The sequence below is a fragment of the Haliotis rufescens genome, unplaced genomic scaffold (assembly GCF_023055435.1).
Source record: "Haliotis rufescens isolate VD_foot unplaced genomic scaffold, xgHalRufe1.0.p SCAF_12, whole genome shotgun sequence".
NCBI lineage: Eukaryota > Metazoa > Mollusca > Gastropoda > Lepetellida > Haliotidae > Haliotis > Haliotis rufescens.
The window spans coordinates 27,911,117-27,932,915 of record NW_025963802.1 but is presented as its reverse complement, the minus strand read 5'-3'; the positions used below and the strand labels follow the sequence as shown (position 1 = coordinate 27,932,915).

Below are 21,799 nucleotides of genomic sequence, written 5' to 3'. Positions count from 1 at the left end.
GAACAAATGTTATCAACTGCATTTGTGGAGAAACACTGGCACAATTGTTCTTGTATTTCATCCCGTTTTACCAACGATAATGATACTGTTCGTCCCCAATCTCTCTCAACAAAGTAAGGATTAACATCTGTATTTAGTTGCAGCGATTAAATACGAATTGAAGGTGTAGTCGCTTGTCAATTTTTCTGGCACAATATAAGATACGTATGCGAAAAGTAAACTCTTATGTTCAGACGTAAATCATATTTCATTGGGATTTCTTTCTCCATTCCCAAATTTTTACTTTTGACTGGGCTCTGTCTAGTATAGCGGCTGCGTACACGTGCACTTCGTTGTGCCAGTCGTATGTTTTTCTTGTCAAATAATTTCATTTATCGATAATGACATAAAAGGAGAGCGTAACTCCTTAAAGCTTAAATAAAACATAATATAATGGCCCTATCGGGTATTAATAAATGCAAAAGGTCACAGATTGGCCTTTCGATGTCCTTGCCCTTCAGTCACCATTTTGAGACATGGAAGGATGGAGGAACAACTACTAATCACATTGATCTCTCTGTTTTTCTTTCCGGTCGTCAGTGTCCTGCTCTTGGTCATCATCCTAGCATCACTAGGCAAATCTCTTGGAATAAGGAAGCGATATGTGCAGTTCTTACTCCGTGTTTTTGAGGTAACTGAGCGTTTACACTGTTTATATTACAGCAGACGACACGTGCTCGTGTGACAGGGGCAGTGGTGACAGTTTTAGGGCATGACCGGCATGTGTGGGACAAGTGGCTTTACCGTGATACCACCACTCTGTCTAGACAGGGTTACTGAACTTACTGTCTTCTTGAGAGAAATTGTTTGTCAAGTTAAGATATCAGATCAGTACAGGTGAAAAAATGTAACTCGTATATTTTGTTACGCTGTCATTTTGATAAAGACGTGGTTGTGTAAGAAACGCAGCTGACTGGGTCATTAGTTTTAAAGATTACATATAATAATACTTGTTTCGTTTTCATTAGACTTGTGCTTCATTTGTCTCATGTATTAACATTAATTGCACTCTTCCATTCGCCACAGCAATGAGCTGATTATCATTTATTTATATTATTTAGGGAGCATTTCAAAAGAACAATGTAGGACAAGAATCTTACACTCTGTCTGTTTTGATACAGGTACATGTTCCCCCAGGCCACCCCCCAAAATATATGTAAAAATGTTGACATCCTTGAAGAGATTCTTATGTCAAATGAATCATACTTTGCAAGGATTTTATTGTAAGGTTATTGCAAGGAAGAGCTTCAGGGGTGTCTAGTTCATTACGTTTTCACTCCGCTTGTTTGTATACCTCAGTGGCAATGATGTTCATTTTCAGAGTTATGAGCTGTTATTTGTTGACCATTGTCAATATTTCACAGGTTTTTATGCACTGTGTTCCTCCATCGCCTGTGAATTTATATGCCCAGGGGTCATTGTCAGCACCCTTCTACACTCAAGTCCTGTTAATCCGACATTTTTGGTTGCATATGATTATGTCGGATTAATGAGTATGTAGGATAAACGAAGTTTGGTAATATCAACGTTTGTGATCGAAAATTGGAAAATACACGATAGATAACATTTCAAACATGTTTTAATAAAAAAAATAAAAATGAAATATTCATGTTGTTGTGTTACATTGTTAGCGGATTATGTTTTCTAATCATGCAACCTCTAAAGTTTAACACAAAACTAACATTATGACCTGACCTGTAATGGGATGTCCTCATCGGTAGCGAGAACTTGTATCCGATTTTAGAGAGATTGAGGTAATCTAGGTGTGTGATTAATCCTGTTTTGTTTATTGAAAGCAGTAATTGTCTATTGTTAAGCAAGTTTATCTCTGCAGCCGTTTAAATATGCAGCTACTCGCCTACTCGTCTTGCATCAAAACATGGGGCTGTGTACTTACGGACAGATGACCATGGAGTACGCTGATCACTGTGTCGGATTAACGAGACTGATGAGTAATTTCCAGCAATTCGTTGTAAATTAGGTGTGTCTGAGTCGGAGTGTGAGACTGTCGGATTAACAGGTCTAAATAGCACTGGTTTAATCGGTGCCCATCATTTGTGTCGGATAAAGTCGATTGTCCGATTAACGAGACTTGACTGTAGTACTGTTTGCGATACTGTTTTCAGGTAAATAGTATAAGATGTTCCGACAATGAACCAATCAGCCCCACTAAGTTAATTAAATGAGGTTGCTTTTTAATACACAGAAAGCCAAAAGATGAACTTTGTGTGAACCGTACCAATACCTGCCTTTAGAGCAATGTATTGAGCACACATGTCAAGTGAGATACACATTTGGGAACTCTCACTGACTTCTCTCGCTGGAACCAGACCTTTGATTTATTTGTTAAAACTAACAACCTCCTTGCAGAACGGCCATACTATGTGTATTCACAGGTGACAGAGTAACATTGTGTAAACAAACCTGTGAAGTACTGAATATGTTCATTGACCAAGCTGTAATCTCTCAAAGTTGTTTTTGTCAGATTGTAAACTTTGTAAACCTGTTAATCGTAATAGTACTTCTAATAAAGTGTGGTGTAAAGCACAAACTACTTCAACTGAAGATAATTAGACCATGAATTATTGTCATACATGAGGTAAAATATAGTTTTCTGGTAGCATGGTGAGATTTAAGGAGGGGCTGTTAGGGATGCAGTACTGGTACCCATTTATAGTTTAAATGTAATGCCATGTTTGAAATGGAGACATAGCGTAAGTAGGGTTCTCAACTTTTTGACTTCACAACTGACCCTCAATAACTAAAACTTCAGAGATTACTTATAATGCATGTGACAAGTATGGTTTTACAATTTTGTCAATGTTTTGACTATGAAACATCAGCTTTATGGCTTTAAAAACGAACTGTATAATCAATGCAGGTAGAACAAATAGAGGAGATATACTTATTGGGCTGCATCGGGAATTCAGGTTGGAATAGGTCCCCAGCAACCTATGCTGGTTAATGTTAAAAGAGGCGACCAAATGGATCAAATGGTCAGTCTTGGGTGACTTGGTTAATTGTGTGTCGCTGTACCTTGAAGGCGTGGATCATTGCTCATAATATCAATGACTGGCCCAGACTTTATTAATTACAGGTCACCGCCATATATCTAGAATAATGCTGAGTGTGGTGTTCAACAACATATATATACACACATCATATTGAAGAAAGATAACATTACAATTCAGTGTGCAAAATTAAGGGGCTCCTGGTGTCATTGAGGTGTGTTCCTATTGTATTCGGTGATCAAAACTTAAATAAAATTGAGAGGTCCTTTTCATAACCCCAATGTTAAAAGTTAAGGTTTTGAGGGTTCACAGATTAATATACTTTAGTCCCAAAACCACACTTCCTAAGGACCCCAGCACGAAGGTACCTCACTTACCTGGCACCTATTGTTAGGTTGCTGCCATCAAGCAACCTGACCAATTATTGGCAATTAAGTTTATAATCCTTTAAACAAAAGGAATAGTCTGGTCCCCTACCCTGCAGACTTGTGTCGTCTGCTACCCCAACATATTTGTGTCGTCTGCTACCAAACGGAAGTTCTGAAGCTCTACTTGTAATTCACTAAAATTGAAAACAAAACTCAAAATATTTTTCACATTTTATTTCACTTTATGACAATGTTACAATGTTAAAACCCAATCAGAAGGTAGACCGTATCCACATATTCCATGATGGACTTGCTGCCATCAAGCAACTGACATTTGTAGAGTCCAAGATCATCATCAAGGTTGCAGTATTTCTTTTTTTCGTGGTCTCACCTTTCTGCCCAAGCTTAGCTGCAGAATCGTTGTCTCGGTTTTGTCTTGTTCATTCTTCAGGAAGTCTATAATTCTGAACAAGTTGGGATGTGATGTGTTGATCAAAGATCCAAGCTTTCTATGCCAACCTTCTACGTGGTTTGTGGTTCTTGGGCCAGTTGTTGTGCAATGGTTCCACATTAACTGACCGTGTGACCCTTCTACCCAATAGCTGGTGATATAGTCAGAGAACCTCCCTGCATTTGTGTCTTCAGGGGCTTCTTCAAGGATCCGGAACCACACGTAGCTGATGAGATTTACTGGTACCAAGCCCAGAGCTATGGCACATCAAACAAGCTGGTTTATTTCTAGGTTGTCACGATATGATATGGACAGTTCGTGGTGTTGGGCATTCTTCCAAATTCCACCAAAGTGGAAAAAACAACCTTTCAAAGTAACATTTGGAAAAGTTATTCTTAGGGCATTCTGGGCTGTGTCTTCGAAGTCAGTAAACACACATAATGGATTGAGATCAGCACCGATGTCAGAAGCACGTTGTTTCACACACCTGAAGAAATGCTGGTATGTTGTCTGTGATTTGTCAGGAAAGAAAGCATAGACCAAGGGGCACATCTTGTTGTGATGAAACTGTGGATAGTATACATCAGAGGTGGCAAGGCGACGAAGGTTGTCATCAGTGGCGAAGATCTTGTCCATTTCTCCGATCAGCAGTCAGGAGGAAGTCGTCACCAGATTTGGTTTTGGTGTAGATCTCAGGAAGGTCGATGTCGGCTGGGGAACGTGGCAGAGGCCGGATGTCTTTTGCTCTGCATCGGTAGAGAGAAGACTGCACACTGTAGTATGTAGGAACCATTGCAACTATGTCATCGATGTTGTCAGATCGTAATGCTAAAAAAAGAATGGGAAAATATAAGTATTCAGCCAATATAAAAAATAAAAAAGTTAGGGAAAGAAACCTTTCTTTTGTATTCAATATGAAGAACATAAAATCAATAATTACCTGACAATTCATCACAATATATCTTTGGAGCAGGATCTTGTGATTCTCGGACACTTGTCATCAAAGCGGCAAGGAGTGTGTCAATCTTAATTTGACGGTTGTCTGTTTCATGATTGTGGATATCTTTGTGAGTAGTCACAATATCATCTTTGGTGTTGACGGTTGCTCAGCATCAAGGTTTACAACATCTCCAGTGGATAGTGTTAACCCTTCTAGACTTAATTCACTGTTAAGAAATTGTGACTCGTTTTACCCTGCATTTTTGCTTCAGCCAGCTCAATAGCTAATCAGATTAAAACATGTTAAAAGTATTCCATTATAATCTACTTTAATCTGTGCAGGGTGCCGGGTAAGTGAGGTAGACCTCCCAGCACCCCCTTAATATTGGACACTCGTATTTGAATCTGAGGACCCCCCTCAAACCCAGCATCAAGGATCCCTACACTTTCATGCTTAGCTTTGGACACTGGTTTTGTTTGAAATTTAAAAGAATAGTCATGGGATACTTGTCATTACCCTATTAAATGTTGAAAAGTGAGATTCAGTTAGTCCCAAGATAAGAATACAATAGCTTTAGACCTATGGGACCCCAGAACCTCAATTAACATCAGACACTGACAAATCATGCTAACATGGAAACAGTCCTGCTGACTCAAGTAGTCTTGCTGTGTACTTATGTATGGTGATGTATGATATGAGTTGATATGTTTATTGGTTGACTTAGAAACTGCAGATCTTGCAGATTCCGTATACAAGTAGCAATTACGATGTGATTTGATTAAAATTTAAAACAATTAAATTGAGTGTGACATTTAGTAAGGGTTCTATTTCTAGCCTGAAGATAAATATATCTAGACAGCAGATTGTGCCCGAACCAGTCACTTGACATCATTTGCAGGAGATCTTATTCTTAGTGTTATCTTTTGTTAGCTAAGCTTACTACTAGTACAAGACTGAAAGACCTCGAGGCTGCACACCCACTTTGGCGTCTCTGCAAGAGACTTTTCATCCCACTTCAATGACGACCATCCCGGAGGTCTCCCGTCTCCTCTTGACTTCACTCGACTTTTTGGGAGGCCTATGCCTTTGCTGGACTGCCTCCTCCTGTGACATCCAATCCACATGAGACTAGAGCCATCGCCTGTATGATTGCCTTGCACAGTAATTGCACCCTGTCAGTCTTCATACTGTCTTTTGCTTCCCAATATCTACATGATATCTAAGTCACTGACGTTCAGGGCCACCAACAGTTTGGTCCCTTGGTCCTGGCGCAACAGTTGACAGCTGCACGCAGATAGATGATACTATGTACCCACTCCTGCAGCCAAGTACTCTGTATCCTGTACATACAGAACTAACATTTTAACATCCTTTATTTGTAGAGATTCCGGTCTTTAACATCAAAGTCTGCGTTTTGGCGGTGTCCCGAGCCCTTACCTGCTCACCTCTGCCTTGTGCAGGTGATTTCTCAGTATTGGTTTAAAGATACTCTTATGGATGTTGTCGATCATTCCTCTTCTCGTCTTAGCATGCTTCAATCCTGTTGGCATGTTTGATAGCTTTGACGAAGTGTTAAAAGAGATGCTAAGCTGGCTCACCCTATTGTCTGGCTGAGTTATTGGTGTGGTAGACAGACCCCTTCCGGATCGGTTATATGTCGTACCCTGAATAGATCTCTATTCAAAGCTATGTGGTCGTTCTTTTAATGATGGCCTACATGAAACCATGTGACTCGTGTTATACCCGATTTCATGTTGTTATGTCCGACTAGCGTAAAGGGGTTACATCGCCTGTTTTGGTGCTTTCACCCACTCACAAGTTCTTGTCTTTACAACACTAGACACTGTTATAGATTATTGTTTGTATCACTTTTAGCACCAACTTCCTCATGTTCATCTCACGGTTGTAGTCTTTACAGGCTAGGGTATCTGCACCCCACCGTCCAACCAAGGGATAAATGCATAGTTTGAGATAGGATAAGTTTAAAAACTTGTAAAAGTTTACATTAAATTGCACATTTGATGATACTTATCCTATCTCACACACTCTGTGCCCACCCTTCCAGCTTCCTCATGTTCATCTCACAAAATATATATCATGAATTAGTAGGACAAGGACAATTCTAGAGTGGGTTTCTTCATAGTATTCAATAGAAACTAGGCACATCGTGTCTTGTGAAGAATAGATTCATTATGCTATCTGACTGCAGTAGTTCAGATTGGGATACTGTATGCATGTGGGGTAGTCTAGTGGTTATTGCGTTCGCTCATCATCCCAAAGACCCATGTCCAATTTCCCCCATGGGTACAGCATGTGAAGCCCCTTTCTGGTGTTCCCTTACCATGATATTGCTGGAATATTGCTAAAACTAAAAGCAGCATAAACCGTACTCACTTACTAACTACAGACTGTAGTGCATGTAGGATATGGACCTAATGTCGTCTGTAGGACTGACATAAAACCTGCTATTTCAGTTTGGGCGGGTGAAGATAGCTCACTACCAGTCCACACAAGCAGAGGATGAGGAGGAGAAGTCGGATGATGAAGTCATTGTGGATGATTCAAATATCAATGAAAATGGTAAAATATTGTGATATAACTTATCTTTAATTTAAAGATCATGGACATAAAATATCAGATTAATAATGTTGCTTCTACTTGTTCTGGTATATCTTGCTTCCTAAGTATCATTTATGACTTTTTTCAGTTTTATGTTTTCTTAATGTTTTACTTGTGAGTTTAGTACAGATATAACAGTAAGGAAGAGAGTTCTTCCTTATGAGGAACACAACATTTCGAAGTATTACCGGTATTTACTTCATCAGGTGAATGCCACTCAAAGACTAGAGATAGAAATCTAAAGATTTGAATAAGAGTATTTGAAACGTTTTGTTGGAAGTATGCTTCAAACCTCTTCTGTAATATAGTTGATACATACCTGATATTTTTGGCTGACAGTTTGTTTTGTGTTGCTATTTTTCAGGACAGACCAACTTAATTAAAAGGGACATTACTTTATCAGCAACACAAGGATTTATTATTCCTGACAGTTACATCCCTAGTGTGGATACAATCAAGAAAGAGTTCCATCTTGCAGATACAATGTACTTCGCAAAATGTGGAATGGAGGTGAGCGGGGTAAAACCAAGGACTTTAACAACAGATAGTATGTATGGTGGACAATCATGGTAACATGTATGGGGATGTTAGCCATCAGCACTAGAGGAGACTTAGTGAGCTAAATGTGGAATGGAGGTGAGCGGGGTAAAACCAAGGACTTTAACAACAGATAGTATGTATGGTGGACAATCATGGTAACATGTATGGGGATGTTAGCCATCAGCACTAGAGGAGACTTAGTGAGCTTGTAGGTCTTTGCCAGGAATACAGTTTTAGCTCTCACTCTGTTAAAAGCATTTCCTCTTTGCTTAGTGTGGGGTCTAATACTCTCTAATATATTAGATCTATAAATTATCTAATATCTCTGTCATGTCGAATATTGACCGATGTGACTGGTACATATTACAGCTCATTAACTGACTTTTGAAATTGTTTTGGTTGTGGCACTTTATCACGTTATACTGTTTGTTATTATTTATTTTAGGCTATTATCGAAGATGATGTAACAAAGCGTTTTTCAGCAGAAGAATTGTCATCATGGAACTTGTTATCGAGATCAAATATATCTGGCTACCATTTCATAAGGTGAGATATTCAGTTTTTTTAATAAATATGTACAAAAAGTGTAATTCGTAAGCTTTAAATGACTGGACGGACTAAACTGGACAAGTTCATACTGACAGTCAGTTACTTTTTCATCTTGGTGTTGGTCACATGATGACAATAGTTTTGAGACTGTGGTGTGTCATGAAAACTCAGTCATTGTTGTGTAATAATGCAACATGGTCTCTGTTTCAGCTTTCGACTGACCTTTTTGTGGTGTGTTGGATTTTTAGTTCGCTATTTTGTTCTGTTTCCTTTCAGGTAAGAAACTGAAATTTCTTATTCATTTCCAGTGTTATTGATGCTGCACATTTGGATAGATATCATATCCTTCCATTTATCATCCAAACATAGCTTCCACAGCTTGGAAGGATCAAGGATTTACTATATACTTCAGTGTGAAAGATTGAGTTTTCTGAAGTTGAGAAAAGGGATTTTTTTTCCCATTGCAATGAACATTACACTTTGATGGAACTATTGTCATACAAGAGTTACCTCCTCAAAAATTGTCTTGGCCGTAAACAAACTGTTGACTTTTTATGTTAGTTCCACATTGACAAGGCAAAATAATGACAGATGATCATCTATGGAGTTAATATTGCTTCTTGCCATTTGTTATTCTCTTGAAAATGTTTCATTATAATCTGTAAATTTCTCATTTAACTCTTCAATTAGGACTGTTCATTTTGCAAAGCTTCATTTTTGTTACTTGACCAGTGTGTATTCTTTCACTTCCAACAGTGGTCTCAAGAATATGTTTAAGTTGATTTTGTATATAATCACATCTACATGTACGATAAAGAACTTTTGTGACCCAAAATATTTTTTGTCTTCAGTGAGCATTGAATGAAATTTGAATGAATGAATATTGTTTTATGCCACATCAGCAATTTTCCAGTTATTCGCGGCAATGAGTGAGCTTTGAATCGTCTACCTTGATTACGCCATTAAGCGCATGGTTACGTATTGTTTTATGACCTAGAAAACATGTTGCGTGGGGATACATGAGATATGACCATAAGAAGACTTTCATTTTGTCCTATCATTTTAAGATTAATTTACTGGTTTACACTTTACACTGTTTAAATATTGTAGAATGTTTGAATTGGCAGGCTTCATTGTGCTCTGTAATGTATATGTATATACAGATTGACCATAGCAGTGCTCGGCGTAGGATGGCTCATCATATGTACAGCATTTATTGGCTATCTCCCCGAAGGAAGGTGAGTTATAGTATTTACACCCTTATGCCCACGTTTAAAATAATAAACGCTATGTTAAAATAGTTTTTCCGAATATATATTTTCTTGAATTCAGAGCTCCAAATTACTTTTTGAGCAATTGAGTTTTTACTCTGGGGTTTCTATTGTAATTGGGTTTTTCATTGGGTAACCAATATTTTTTCACTCATCCATTCATCACCCTATTGAGTATTTCCCAAAATTAGTGAACATTTTAAGATTAAAAAACAATGAAATAATGTTTTTGATGTATATAACTGTTCTAAGTATATAGGCTTGCCTCGGAGAGTAAATTCGCTCATAATTGTGTCTCGGAAATTAGCTCCCTTGTACGCATGCTGAAAAAGTTTCACTGGGTATTTACGCATGCTGTTTTTATACATTTGAGTTTTTCATTGAATGCACATGGACATGCTTTAGAGGGATCATAATATTTTCCAAGTTTGTCTAAGAAATGAGGTTTGGGAGGTAGTCTGTGTGGCTGTTGCTTTGGCTCATTCCTATGGTCTCACTCACTCACTCACTCACTCACTCACTCACTCACTCACTCACTCACTCACTCACTCACTCACTCACTCACTCACTCACTCACTCACTCACTCACTCACAAGTGCATATTTTTTTTAATCATTCTGCTACAGTAATCCAGTCAATGTTCCTTATTGTATAATAAAATGATATAATAAAAGTATATTTTAGTATCAGTATGTTCTAAAGTATTGACTTGGATATTGGTGCCACCTGCTTGGTTGTTATGTTTGTACTGCTGATAATCAGCCCTATCACTGATGACTATTTGCCTGTAGGCTCTAGAAAATGTATTTATGCATGGTAATACTCTCCTGTTGTGAGTCAATACCACATTTTTGAATTATGATATTTTGGAAAATGTAGCCATGGTAACAGGTTAAATGAATTTTTTTTTTCTGAAATATCATCAGTATGATATTGCATCGTATATTTCAGATCAAAGAGGGCATTGAATGAATATGTCATGCTGATGTGCTTCCGGATTTTAGCCCGAGCTTGTTCAGCCATCATTACATTTCACGATGAGTAAGTAACAGATGCTTCCTGTCATAGTATACTTAAATTAGTTAACATTTAACATTTTGTTCAGGTTAGAAAGTAAACCCAACCTATAATTCTTATCCATTATTTTTTTCTATAAATATTCTACCCATACAGTCAACTCCCAACAACGTTTAACAGATACAGGGACATATCATCTGTATTAACTACATTTTATCCCCTGAGAGTGGTAACAAATGTCATTATTCATGTCAATAGCTAATTTTATTATCAAGAAATTGATTTTCTAATGTCATGTTGAGTTTGTTTATCTGGATAAATGATTTGAGGTTTTTTTCTCTGTATTTTATTTGCCAGCTTGGTCAGACTGCTAATAAACTGACACTAAAGTGTAGTGTAGGGTTGGCGTATTGTCACATAAATTGTATTGCAATATATTGCAATATGGAGAGCTGTTTGTACTATTCAAATGGTTCTTCTTCATTCAGTAATCCAGGCTTTAGATTGCAAGATGGGTAGTATGGATAAACGAGAGTGCCTATTATGTCATCAATAATATTGAATGTTAATGTAAACAGTGTGAAGCATGTGCTGTTTTCAGGGTTTAGATTTGAACCAAGTCAATCCAAATGCCTCAAGATAGGAGATATTATTTCTGACACACTATTGCAATAAACCAGTATACCAGTTATATTGTACACCCCTATATAATGTAACCTAATGTTCACATGATCATTTTGATATATGCCATATTTTCCTCATCAGAAACAATCGCTCCAGGAATGGTATCTGTGTTGCTAATCACACTTCCCCCATCGATGTCATCATTATGTCGGTGGATAATTGCTATGCTATGGTATGTGACATTTCAGCCAGCACTGTTCTGACCAGGCACCCATGATATAGGTTGTTTTCAGTTGAAGGTCTGGCATGTGCACATATGTATTGCTTGTTTTATCACACCAGATGGCCAATTAAGTTATTCATCTATGTTTGTGTTTGAAATTAATATGTCAATTAATATATCCTCTGAACCCATTCGAGACAACTGACTGCACTATTTCAATAAATTGTCCCATTAGTTACTATGACCAGCTGTGTTTTGTGTCCACAGTGCAGGACTGGCTCACCGACACAGATTGTTAAACAATGTATTAAACTCACTGCACTTCAGAAACGTTTACTCTGTAGCTCTTTTCTCTTAAGCTATATCTTCTATTGATGTTTTCATAATGTAGGGGTTCAAGTCCAGTAATGTCATCAAATATGAAAAGTCCTTGCATCTAAGACCCGTGAATATCCGGGGTAGAATAGGTCTTCAGCAACCCATGCTTGCCGTTAAACAACCAACCAACCAACCAACCTTGCATCTAAATTTTCCAAATTAACATCAAGCTCAATGTGTGTGTCAAAAAAACCACTACTTGTTTTGATTAGTCAATGAAAATGTTTGGACATCAAGGTTTCTTTGTGAAACCTCTTATCCAAATTTGTGAGACTTGATTTTAACATGAATAAGGGGGTCTATAGTTTCCACATACAATGTGAAAACGTTCCATCTGCAAATGTTTCTGATAACTACCACCATTTGCAAACAAATAACGTATTCCATGTAAAAAGCACCCCTCTCTAATAAGCGCCTATGGCAATATTTGCTAATATATAAGCCAGTGAACAATCCCAATTAGCACCCCTTCCGATTGATCAATGTACACAAGACTTATTTATTTGTGTATAATACGAGTGTTATATGCATCCTTAATTATGGGAAATTAAATTTTAGAAAAATATATCGGTCGTATATAAACATTTCAGGCTGTCAGCATAAACCACGAAATTTACGATCTTTCAACTCTGTTGTTTTTCACCAAAATAATATTCTAATAAGAGCCCCCTATTTCTAATTTTGAGAGTGCCCTGGGTGCTTATTATGTTGAATACGGTATGTTATTTTTCACAAGGAAACTTCCTTTTTTTTGTACCAAGTCAGTGATTATCATTTGAATGCCAAATTAGGCCAAATTATAATTGAGTGTCACATCTTGGTGAGATCAAGCATGATTACAGTCCTTCATTATGTTCATACCAGTCAGCACAGGCTTATATAAAATGCGATTTAGCCTTTCAATCCATTGGGGGGCGGTCGGGTAGCCTAGTGGTTAAAGCGTTCGCTCGTCACGCCGAAGACCCGGGTTCGATTCCCGACATGGGTACAATGTGTGAAGCTCATTTCTGGTGTCCCCCGCCGTGATATTGCTGGAATATTGCTAAAAGCAGCGTAAAACCATACTCACTCACTCACTCATTCAATCCATTGGGTTATTGAAGCATCCTGTTTTGCCTTTTTAGATTGGCCAGTCACAAGGAGGCTTGCTGGGGATCCTACAGCGAGCAATGGCCAGAGCCACTGCACATATCTGGTTTGAGAGGTCTGAGGCTAAAGACAGAAATTTAGTTGTTAATAGGTGAGTTGTAGTACAGGTTGCACTTTCAGCCAGATAGTTGAAAACATTGTTTGGCTAAGTTATTTGTCTTTTAACCTTTGTGTATATGTTTGTATGGTTTTGTTTTCAGGTTACGAGAACACGTACAGGATAAAGATAAACTCCCTATCTTAATATTTCCAGAAGGTACTTGTATATTTCACTTTGTTAATCTTTACTGTATCATGTTTGTACAGATGCATGAAGCCCATTCTTGTCATCACCATCTGTAAATTGGCTGGAATATTGCTAAAAGCAGCGTAAAAACATAATCACTCAATCACTCATTTACTCTCTCTTCCTGTATGTATAGTAATGTGAGATATCATGGCTAATGCTTCCCTTATACACTGGTAAACAGATGAATAAAAGTTCATTATTATTGTGCTGTGAATGGTTGTTACGAGCTGTAAAGTTTTCTGAGGATCTGACATCTAAGTGTATGTACAAGTGTTGGTGAATCATACCTCCCTGTGGTTGGAACACCCCAAGATATCACTGGGTCACCCAATCAAATCACAACTTATCTTATTGATACATCGCACAGGAACATACTTACTTCATTTTTTAAATGTAAAAAAACAAAATATGCTCCAAAAATGATTTATGTATTTTTTAATTTTTTCACCAATCTCTTCCTCTTCCTGGTTCTCTCTTAGTAATAATTAACTGTTTTCATGACTGTTGTTGACACAGATTTGTTTTTTCTCCAGGTACTTGCATTAACAACACTTCTGTTATGATGTTTAAAAAGGGAAGCTTTGAAGTTGGAACAACAATTTACCCAGTAGCTATAAAAGTAAGGGATTTCACTACAATGGTATTGTATGTTTGTCTTATGGACACATAACCAGGAGTAGAATGACATATATGGAACTATTGCAGTTGTTTGTCCTACAATAGAACTATATCAATAGCAATTTAAAAATGGCAATAGCAGCAGTAGAAACTAACATTTTTAGTCTACTAGTCCTTATGAGGATACATATAGCAAACCCTAAAACATGGCAAATTTCTACTATTTCTTATGATACCTTAACTGGTGGGCAGTTTGGCAAGGACTATAGGGCTAGCACCAATTCCTAACACTGCAATAGTATTATCGATAGTCTGCATAACAATTGATAGTTTCAATAGTTGCAAGTAGTTAATACAAATATTATGCAAATTTCAAACCTGCCTCAAAACTTCAGATCAGAGTTACTTCCCTTTGGTTTGAGTAGCGACAGGGAGGAAAATGGCGGCCTTTGAGATTGTCAGCAATACTTCATATTTTTTTATTACTTTGATTAATGACAAATGACATGTTTATCTTATCGTGTGACAAAGTTAATATTTTCCCAAGCTTTGAGTGAACATGTCAACTTTGTTCACAAGATGAGAGAAACATGTTATTTGTAAAGGAAAATGTTTTACTATTTATAACTGATCATCTTGATCTTACTATGGGGGCGGTCGGGTAGCCTAGTGGTTAACGCATTCGCTCGTCACGCCGAAGACCCGGGTTCGATTCCCGACATGGGTACAATGTGTGAAGCCCATTTCTGGTGTCCCCCGCCGTGATATTTTCGAATATTGCTAAAAGCGCCATAAAACCATATCGAGTGGGGTGTCAGTTTAATGTTTAGGGATAGATACAGTATTTCCAAATGTTCTGTTAGCTGTGCTTGTTGTGTATGTGTACTGTGTTTGTTTTCTCAGTATGATGCCAGGTTCGGGGATGCTTTCTGGAACAGCAGCAAGCAAGGGATGGTGGCCCACCTGATTAGTATCATGACCAGCTGGGCACTGGTGTGTGATGTCTGGTATCTACCACCCATGTCTAGAAAAGTAAGCTGGCTTAACTGGGGAAGGATAAACAACTAATCCAGAGAAACAACTTCTTCTGTGACACCCAACTAGAATGTTTTTAAACATTTTAAGAATGTCTTTTGACATCATGTTCAGTAGCTGTTCTTGTTACTGTGACAGCTGTTATTCATGTTACTTGCTGAGATAACAAGACAAAGAGAAACGTATACTGGACCCAGGCTTCAGGCTGACTGAGATGTATAATAACATGTTTTCGTACTGATGACTTACATGCTAACTGGTTTCTAGTACATGAATCCAGTTGGTAAAGAATAATGTTTAACATTTCTGATTTCAGGAAAATGAGCTTGCAGTTGATTTTGCAAACAGGGTTAAATCAGAAATAGCTAGCAAAGGAGGATTAGTAGATTTAGAATGGTAAGTACCCGTACACTACAGACACACAGCACTGAGAGCATGGTGAATTTCCAAATATTAAGGTTTTCACTGTCCATTACGTCGGGTCATCAGGACAAACAATACTTCACAGGGTACACACTAAGGTAAAAATGTCTGCAGCTCATTTCGGACCAGTGGTTTATGTTCATTAATATGTAATAAGACTCGCCAGCCCTTTTGAGACTAGTGGCTAAGTGTCTAGGCGAATAAGGTGATTGACATACAATTATGTTACCCCCCCGAAAAAAAACCCCAAACAAAACAATTAAAAATGTGTTCAGTATTTCTATATGAAACTTTGCAGGGGCATGGGTAACCTTGTGACCTATGACACTGTTCTTATGCAGTTGTGTCCCTTACTATACTGTGCAGTCGGGGCTTGAATCCATTTTGTCATGATTAAATTCATTTGGTATGTCAGTAACATACCCTTGCCTCTGGATTGTTTTTGATATTTCTAGCCTTAATGCAAAGCACATGAATATTTCTGATTAAAACATTTCAAACATATCACATGGTGATTGTGCCTCATTATGTCATTTTGAAATTTGAATTTTGTCATACCATGGAAACAAGTGGTGTTTACATGGGTTGTTATGTTTGTTGTTTAATGCCGCACTCAGCCATGTTCCAGCTTATGATGGTGGCCTGAAAAAAATTGAGTCTGGACCAGACAATCCAGTGATTGATATCATGAGCATTGGTACACGAAATAGGGATATGATGACATGCATCAACCAAGTCAGCAAATCTGACCACCCAATTCTGTAGGTCACCTCTAACGACATGCATAGTCATCTTTTTACGATTAGCATGGATTGCAACTTGCTGAAGACTAATGCTAACCCAGATCTTCACGGATGGTGGTTGGTGGTGTTCAGAATCAACTGACGGTAGTATCTATTTCCTGAATAAATCTGACAGCCGCTTTGTGGCAAAAGCACAAAATTCAGGTATTATCCCTTTTAAGCCGAAGAGAGAGTCCATCCATTGCATCCATTAAACAAAACATACTGCCTTAGACTTCAAGTGGCTTGATAGGGACTTATGATCCTTGTCTGTCGGCACCACACCTGTGTTTGTGGGTTTCAGCAAAGTTGTACACATCTACTGATAGAGCCACCTCACTCACCAAGTGTGTTTTTGTATCTAAATATGTATATCTTGTATCCCACAGGGATGGTCAGTTAAAGAGGATGAGGGCCAAAGCATCGTGGAGGGAAAAACAACAGGAAAACTACAGTAAGCTGCTGAAAGTGGAGTGAAGACAAGGCTATAGTCAACATTAACGTATAGATGTGTGTGTGTGCATGTATTACAACAAGTTGAATTAATGGGAGGTTGCACAAGCTGCAGTCTATGTAAAAGGTTTCCTGTCTAAATGTCTCCTGAATATGACAGTGTCACATAAATATGTTATAAATCGAAAGGATTATCAATCAGAGGAATGAGTTGCAACAGTGTTCAAATGAGATCCTAGACTGAAATGTTATGTCCAACTTAGCTGTTAACGTAAGTGTATGTGTTTGGTGACAAGAAGATAAAATTCAGTTGGGAAGATCAGGGTAATGCTTTATCAGCGGAAGGGTCCACAGTTCAGTATACCCACTTGTGTGAGAAACACTTGAGTATAACAATATAATATATTGATACCAAATAAATATCAGTAACATTTGTACAATGTATTAGTTATAAAAAATATTTTGACTGCTAAACTGAGCATGATAATGTCTTGTATACCAGCAAACAGTCCACTCCAGGACATGGATCTGTCAACCCATATGTTCATAGGAAAGCCTGGTATATTTTGGTTCTGTACAAAGATTTGTGCTGTACTGCCTCACATTCCAGAATTTATGTTCAGCAACACATTGTTTTTTTCTGTTATCTGATGCTCTTGAGCTGAAGGGTCATTTGTATGTATACATTGTCATTTATTTATAAATGTTGATCAGTGATTGGAGCAGTAGTAACTCCACAAAAATTGTTTTCATTTCCTGACATCAGTATTCTGCTACAGTGAAATGTGCAAATACTCCAGAAAGCAGTCTATATGCAAATAGAAAATGATATTAGTGTCTCTTGTTTTAGACTTCCATGTTGCTCTGTGTCTGTGTTCGATATACTGATGGTGTCCTCATGGACATTTTCTAAATTAACCCCATACATGTTTGTTTTGACCTCAGCATTACTGGTCTGTCATTTATGATGGAATTAAATGGTTATAGAAATCCCTACAGAGTCTTGTTTCAGCTGTGAAAACTACCTCCCACACTACAGTCCCAAGTACAGAACAACAGGAGTTACTGTCAAGTGTCTTGAGATTTTTTTAGGGAGGGGGGTGGAGATTTAGTTGTTATAGGCACTAAGACATCTTTTGAAACACCAAACATTTACTTTCCAAATGAAAAAAAAAATTCACTTTTTTTCAGCGATACTGTTGTAGCATATCTCTTATGTTCTTATCTGGACATATTTAGGGTATATATTTTCAGTAGTATTGTAATACTAGGAGATAGGAAATGTAAATAAGAATATATGTACAATATTTGTTGGTACCAGGATTAGTAATTTTTCAATTGCACTGTTTGATGTGTGTTAGGATGAATATGACATTGTTCTATGTACAATAACCTGTCACTAAAAGTTCAAATCAGAAGCAGGTAGACAGCACGAAGGTGAATATGGTCAGTACTGGCTATGCATGTTGTCAGGTGAACCTTCTTTTTTGTGTAAGAGCCCTTAAAAACTTGGGATACACCTGCAGGCTAGGTCAGTGTTCAGCTGGGAAGATTGGATCTGTGTGTTGCAGGTATTGTGTTAGTCCTATTTATTAACCACAGGTCATCGTAATCAAATCCTTTGGTTGTATGAGACCACCCCCTTTTGAAGGAATTTATTACATACTGATTTGCACTTGTGTTTTCACTAAGTTGATAATATGTGAACTGTGAGCTGAAATCATATCAAGTCAAACGCTGTGATATTTATTGTCATTGTCTGCAGCCGTGTTGCATGAACGTGAACAGTATAGCATACACATTGTTTACTGATGTGACAGTGAGATGTACCCAGCATGTAATCTTACTGTGTCATGTTTAATGCCTGCAACTGTCAATTGAATATTATGATAATATTGATAACATGCTCAGCAATAAGATAGAAGTATGTGACAACATCGCTTTGGTCAACCGATGTTAATGGAGGGGAATATATCTTGACTCCTGATCAAACTTTCAACAGGAATGATTATTTTTGGAGAAATAACCTCTTTCTCTTTTTTAGTGTTGAATAATCATTGTAGGGCTGTTTCCAGTTGAGTTTCCGGCTCTGCAGTCTTTAGAGAAGTGACAACAGTCTCTGCAAAATACTTCTTAATCATGGGCTTTGTGAAAACAAGGGCATTCTTCTCTGTAATATTCATCTGATTATTTAGTAATTTATAAATATTGTGAACAGTGACATCATAGTGTTTGTGAACTAAAACGAAACAAGATACCTTTGAGAATATCCTTTATCATGGTGTCAGATTGTCAACAGAATACCATCCTTTGTCTCAAGGTGATCTATTATATGTTAAAGTACAAGAGTTTTACCTTTATCGGACTAGTTTTACAAGAAAGCAAAGAATAATAAGAATTTTATTACAATATTTTTATGATTTACGTAAAAATGTTGACAGCATATCATTCTTTGGAAATAGTTTTGGCCAATTCTAAAAATGTCTCTTGTCATGTCCAGAGCAGCATGCCTCAGTCATTACCACTGTTCACCAGGAAACCGTGGTTACCATATAAAAGTTATTCATGAACTTGAAAGCCACATTATCAGTTTCATTCTAAGCCCACCTGGACCAAAGTTGAAATTGTGCATGAACAACTCCACCAATGTATGGTTAGTGAGTAAAATATGTAATAGGTGTTACAGTATGGTTATTCATTATCACAATGTCTGGTTGATGGTAATGTCTATTTCACAATCAAAATAAAAGAACTTATTCTTGAGGTCGGATCCTTAATTGCTCAGATTTTGTGTGAAAAAAACATGCTACAGCAATAATGCAATGCATGGCTTGCTATTTCACTTTTCCACCCAAAGACATTAAAGATTTTGAAATTTCATTCATAATGATCATTTTAAGTAATAATGCTTGTACTCGAATATCCAGGTGAAAGACTAACCCTTCTGTTGCTATCTTTCTTTCACTTTGGACAGATCAGTGATCCAAACCCTGTTTGGGTCTCTAGTAGTGATGTGTCTGGTCAGTGTGAATCACCTTATTATGGTGGGACTATTTATGCTCTTTTTCTCGAGGGTAAAGTCAGGTTTTCTTTTATTTTCAGCTCTTGACTTTTGTCACTTGCTACTTGCCATCTGTGATTTAACAATCATAGTTAATGTCCAGAAATAAATCTTCTCTGATGGATAGTTTACGCTCTGTCTATATGCAAAGGCATACTACAACAAACATTTGTGAACACCATCTCATGTGTTGAACTCTAGTCAACAGTGAATTTGCTGATGGTTGTAGCATTCCTGCAAACTACTTTTACCTTTTGTCAGTGACTTTGACAGATTGATCACTCCATTGAGATCCACTATTTACCAGTAGAACTGCATCTCAAAACACCAGCAATGTGATGTTTTATGTGTAGTTGTTATATTTACTTTACTGACTTGTTCCCATCTACTTTAAAGTTAGTTTGTTTTCCAATAACTGGTGACACTTTGAAAACAACCTTTAAGCAGTGATATCCTAAAGATTAGTTTGATCATTTGGTGCCTATATTGAATGTGTAATAATTTGTACTAAGGTTACTTATAGGTTATAGGAATTTGTAAGTGGAGTGATAGCTTTTTAACAGATGTTGCAGGAATATGATGTCATATTTGCTGATCATGAGCATTTTATGCGTGAGTGACTTGTCTTGTTGATTTATACATGGATTCTTAGCTCATGACTTGTTACTGGCAAGTCAGGGTCAACACTTGCCAACAAATTGTTCCTGTTTATTTGTAAAATAGTGTCCACAATAAAAATATGTTTAATAGAATGATTTTGTGTTATCTGTTTGTTAAGAGAGAAGAAACCATTTCAAACAGGCATTTTATTGTACCTTGGTTATTGTTTGTCAATCAAGTGAGCTCATGTCATGGTCTGTTGTCCATTGTCGTAAACTTTTGTTAGGAGTGTGGGATGTCAGTGGTTCCATCCCTGACCGTGTCATACTAAATGATGTTAAAAGATGTTATTTATAGTTGCCCTGCCTTGCACTCTAAGACTGTCATGACATGGCAGACTCATTGTGCCATGGCATGGAATGTTTTCATACATTCAGCCATTGTCCATGAACTGGTTGATAGTGAGTCATTGTAGGCCAACTGCATGGACTGTTGTTCACAAAAGGTGATCACTAGATTGTCTGGACCAGAGTTGATTTTTTACAGGCCACAGTCATATTGCTGAAATATTGCTGAATGCAGCATCAAAACAAACCATCATACACTAAATATAGATCAAAGTATGAAACAGTGCAGTTACATTCTTTTGTCATCACCTGGGGCTTCCCTCCCACATCCAGCTGACACATTTTGATGTCACTGAAATACAGTTCAAAGCAGAGTTAAACCCAACTCCAGCTCGTTGTTGATCTAAGTCTCTGATGGTGAAGCATAAGTCCTGGCATGCACTTGAGAAGTGGTCCACGAGGTTTTGCAGCTGTTTTTCTAAGTGGGTTGCCAGAGCCGCATTTCTGATGAGGGCTTTGGGCACTTTGGACTTAGCTTTCAGACATGCCAGATTGAAAAGCTTCTCACCTTTGTGTGGAGGTAGAATCAGTGTTATTCAGCATGACTGCGAAGAATATTCCAAGCAGAGTGGGGACAAGTCCTGTTTTTTTTCCACTGCCGATGTCCAAAGCCTCAGAGCCGTCAAAATGCAGCGACTTTCAATAGTTTCATGTCATTGTTGAATGACTGGGTCGTGCTGAGGAGCTAAGGTGGGCAGCCAATCCTTGCTATCTCTGCTCGCAAGGTTAAAGGCTTTTGTGAGGTTCATGAATGCGACATATACTAATGTGCTTGATATAACTTTCAATACAAATCGACTTTTTCAGAAATTAAATAATGCAACTTTCAATACATATTCATGAAGGCATCTCAAGTTAAAGGTGGTGATTCACAATTTGTATGTGCATGTTAATGCAACGTGCATAATTTGGATGTTTCTGTTTTTTTTTTGAACATGATACCCACACACGA

At 37.6% G+C, this 21,799-nt stretch overlaps 1 protein-coding gene across 1 annotated transcript; it reads left to right on the top strand.

Moving 5' to 3' along the window:
• The first annotated feature begins 499 nt into the window (after positions 1–499).
• LOC124116251 (glycerol-3-phosphate acyltransferase 3-like) lies at positions 500–20,592 on the top strand. The gene is made up of 14 exons (XM_046477511.2): positions 500–670; positions 7,284–7,389; positions 7,793–7,938; positions 8,414–8,514; positions 8,728–8,793; positions 9,681–9,755; positions 10,740–10,829; positions 11,571–11,661; positions 13,155–13,270; positions 13,380–13,435; positions 14,002–14,087; positions 14,990–15,118; positions 15,438–15,517; positions 16,716–20,592. Exons 1-14 carry the CDS (start codon positions 524–526, stop codon positions 16,801–16,803), a joined length of 1,377 nt encoding a protein of 458 aa, XP_046333467.1. The 5' UTR covers positions 500–523; the 3' UTR covers positions 16,804–20,592.
• The last annotated feature ends 1,207 nt before the right edge of the window (positions 20,593–21,799 follow it).

What these genes read in the sequence shown, in the direction of transcription:
- LOC124116251 (XM_046477511.2), top strand. Translation starts at nt 524, where the DNA reads ATGGAGGAACAACTACTAATCACATTGATCTCTCTGTTTTTCTTTCCG. An exon ending in TCGCAAAATGTGGAATGGAG is followed by an intron (nt 7,939 to 8,413) that starts GTGAGCGGGGTA and finishes TATTTATTTTAG; the next exon opens with GCTATTATCGAAGATGATGT. An exon ending in AGAAATTTAGTTGTTAATAG is followed by an intron (nt 13,271 to 13,379) that starts GTGAGTTGTAGT and finishes TTTTGTTTTCAG; the next exon opens with GTTACGAGAACACGTACAGG.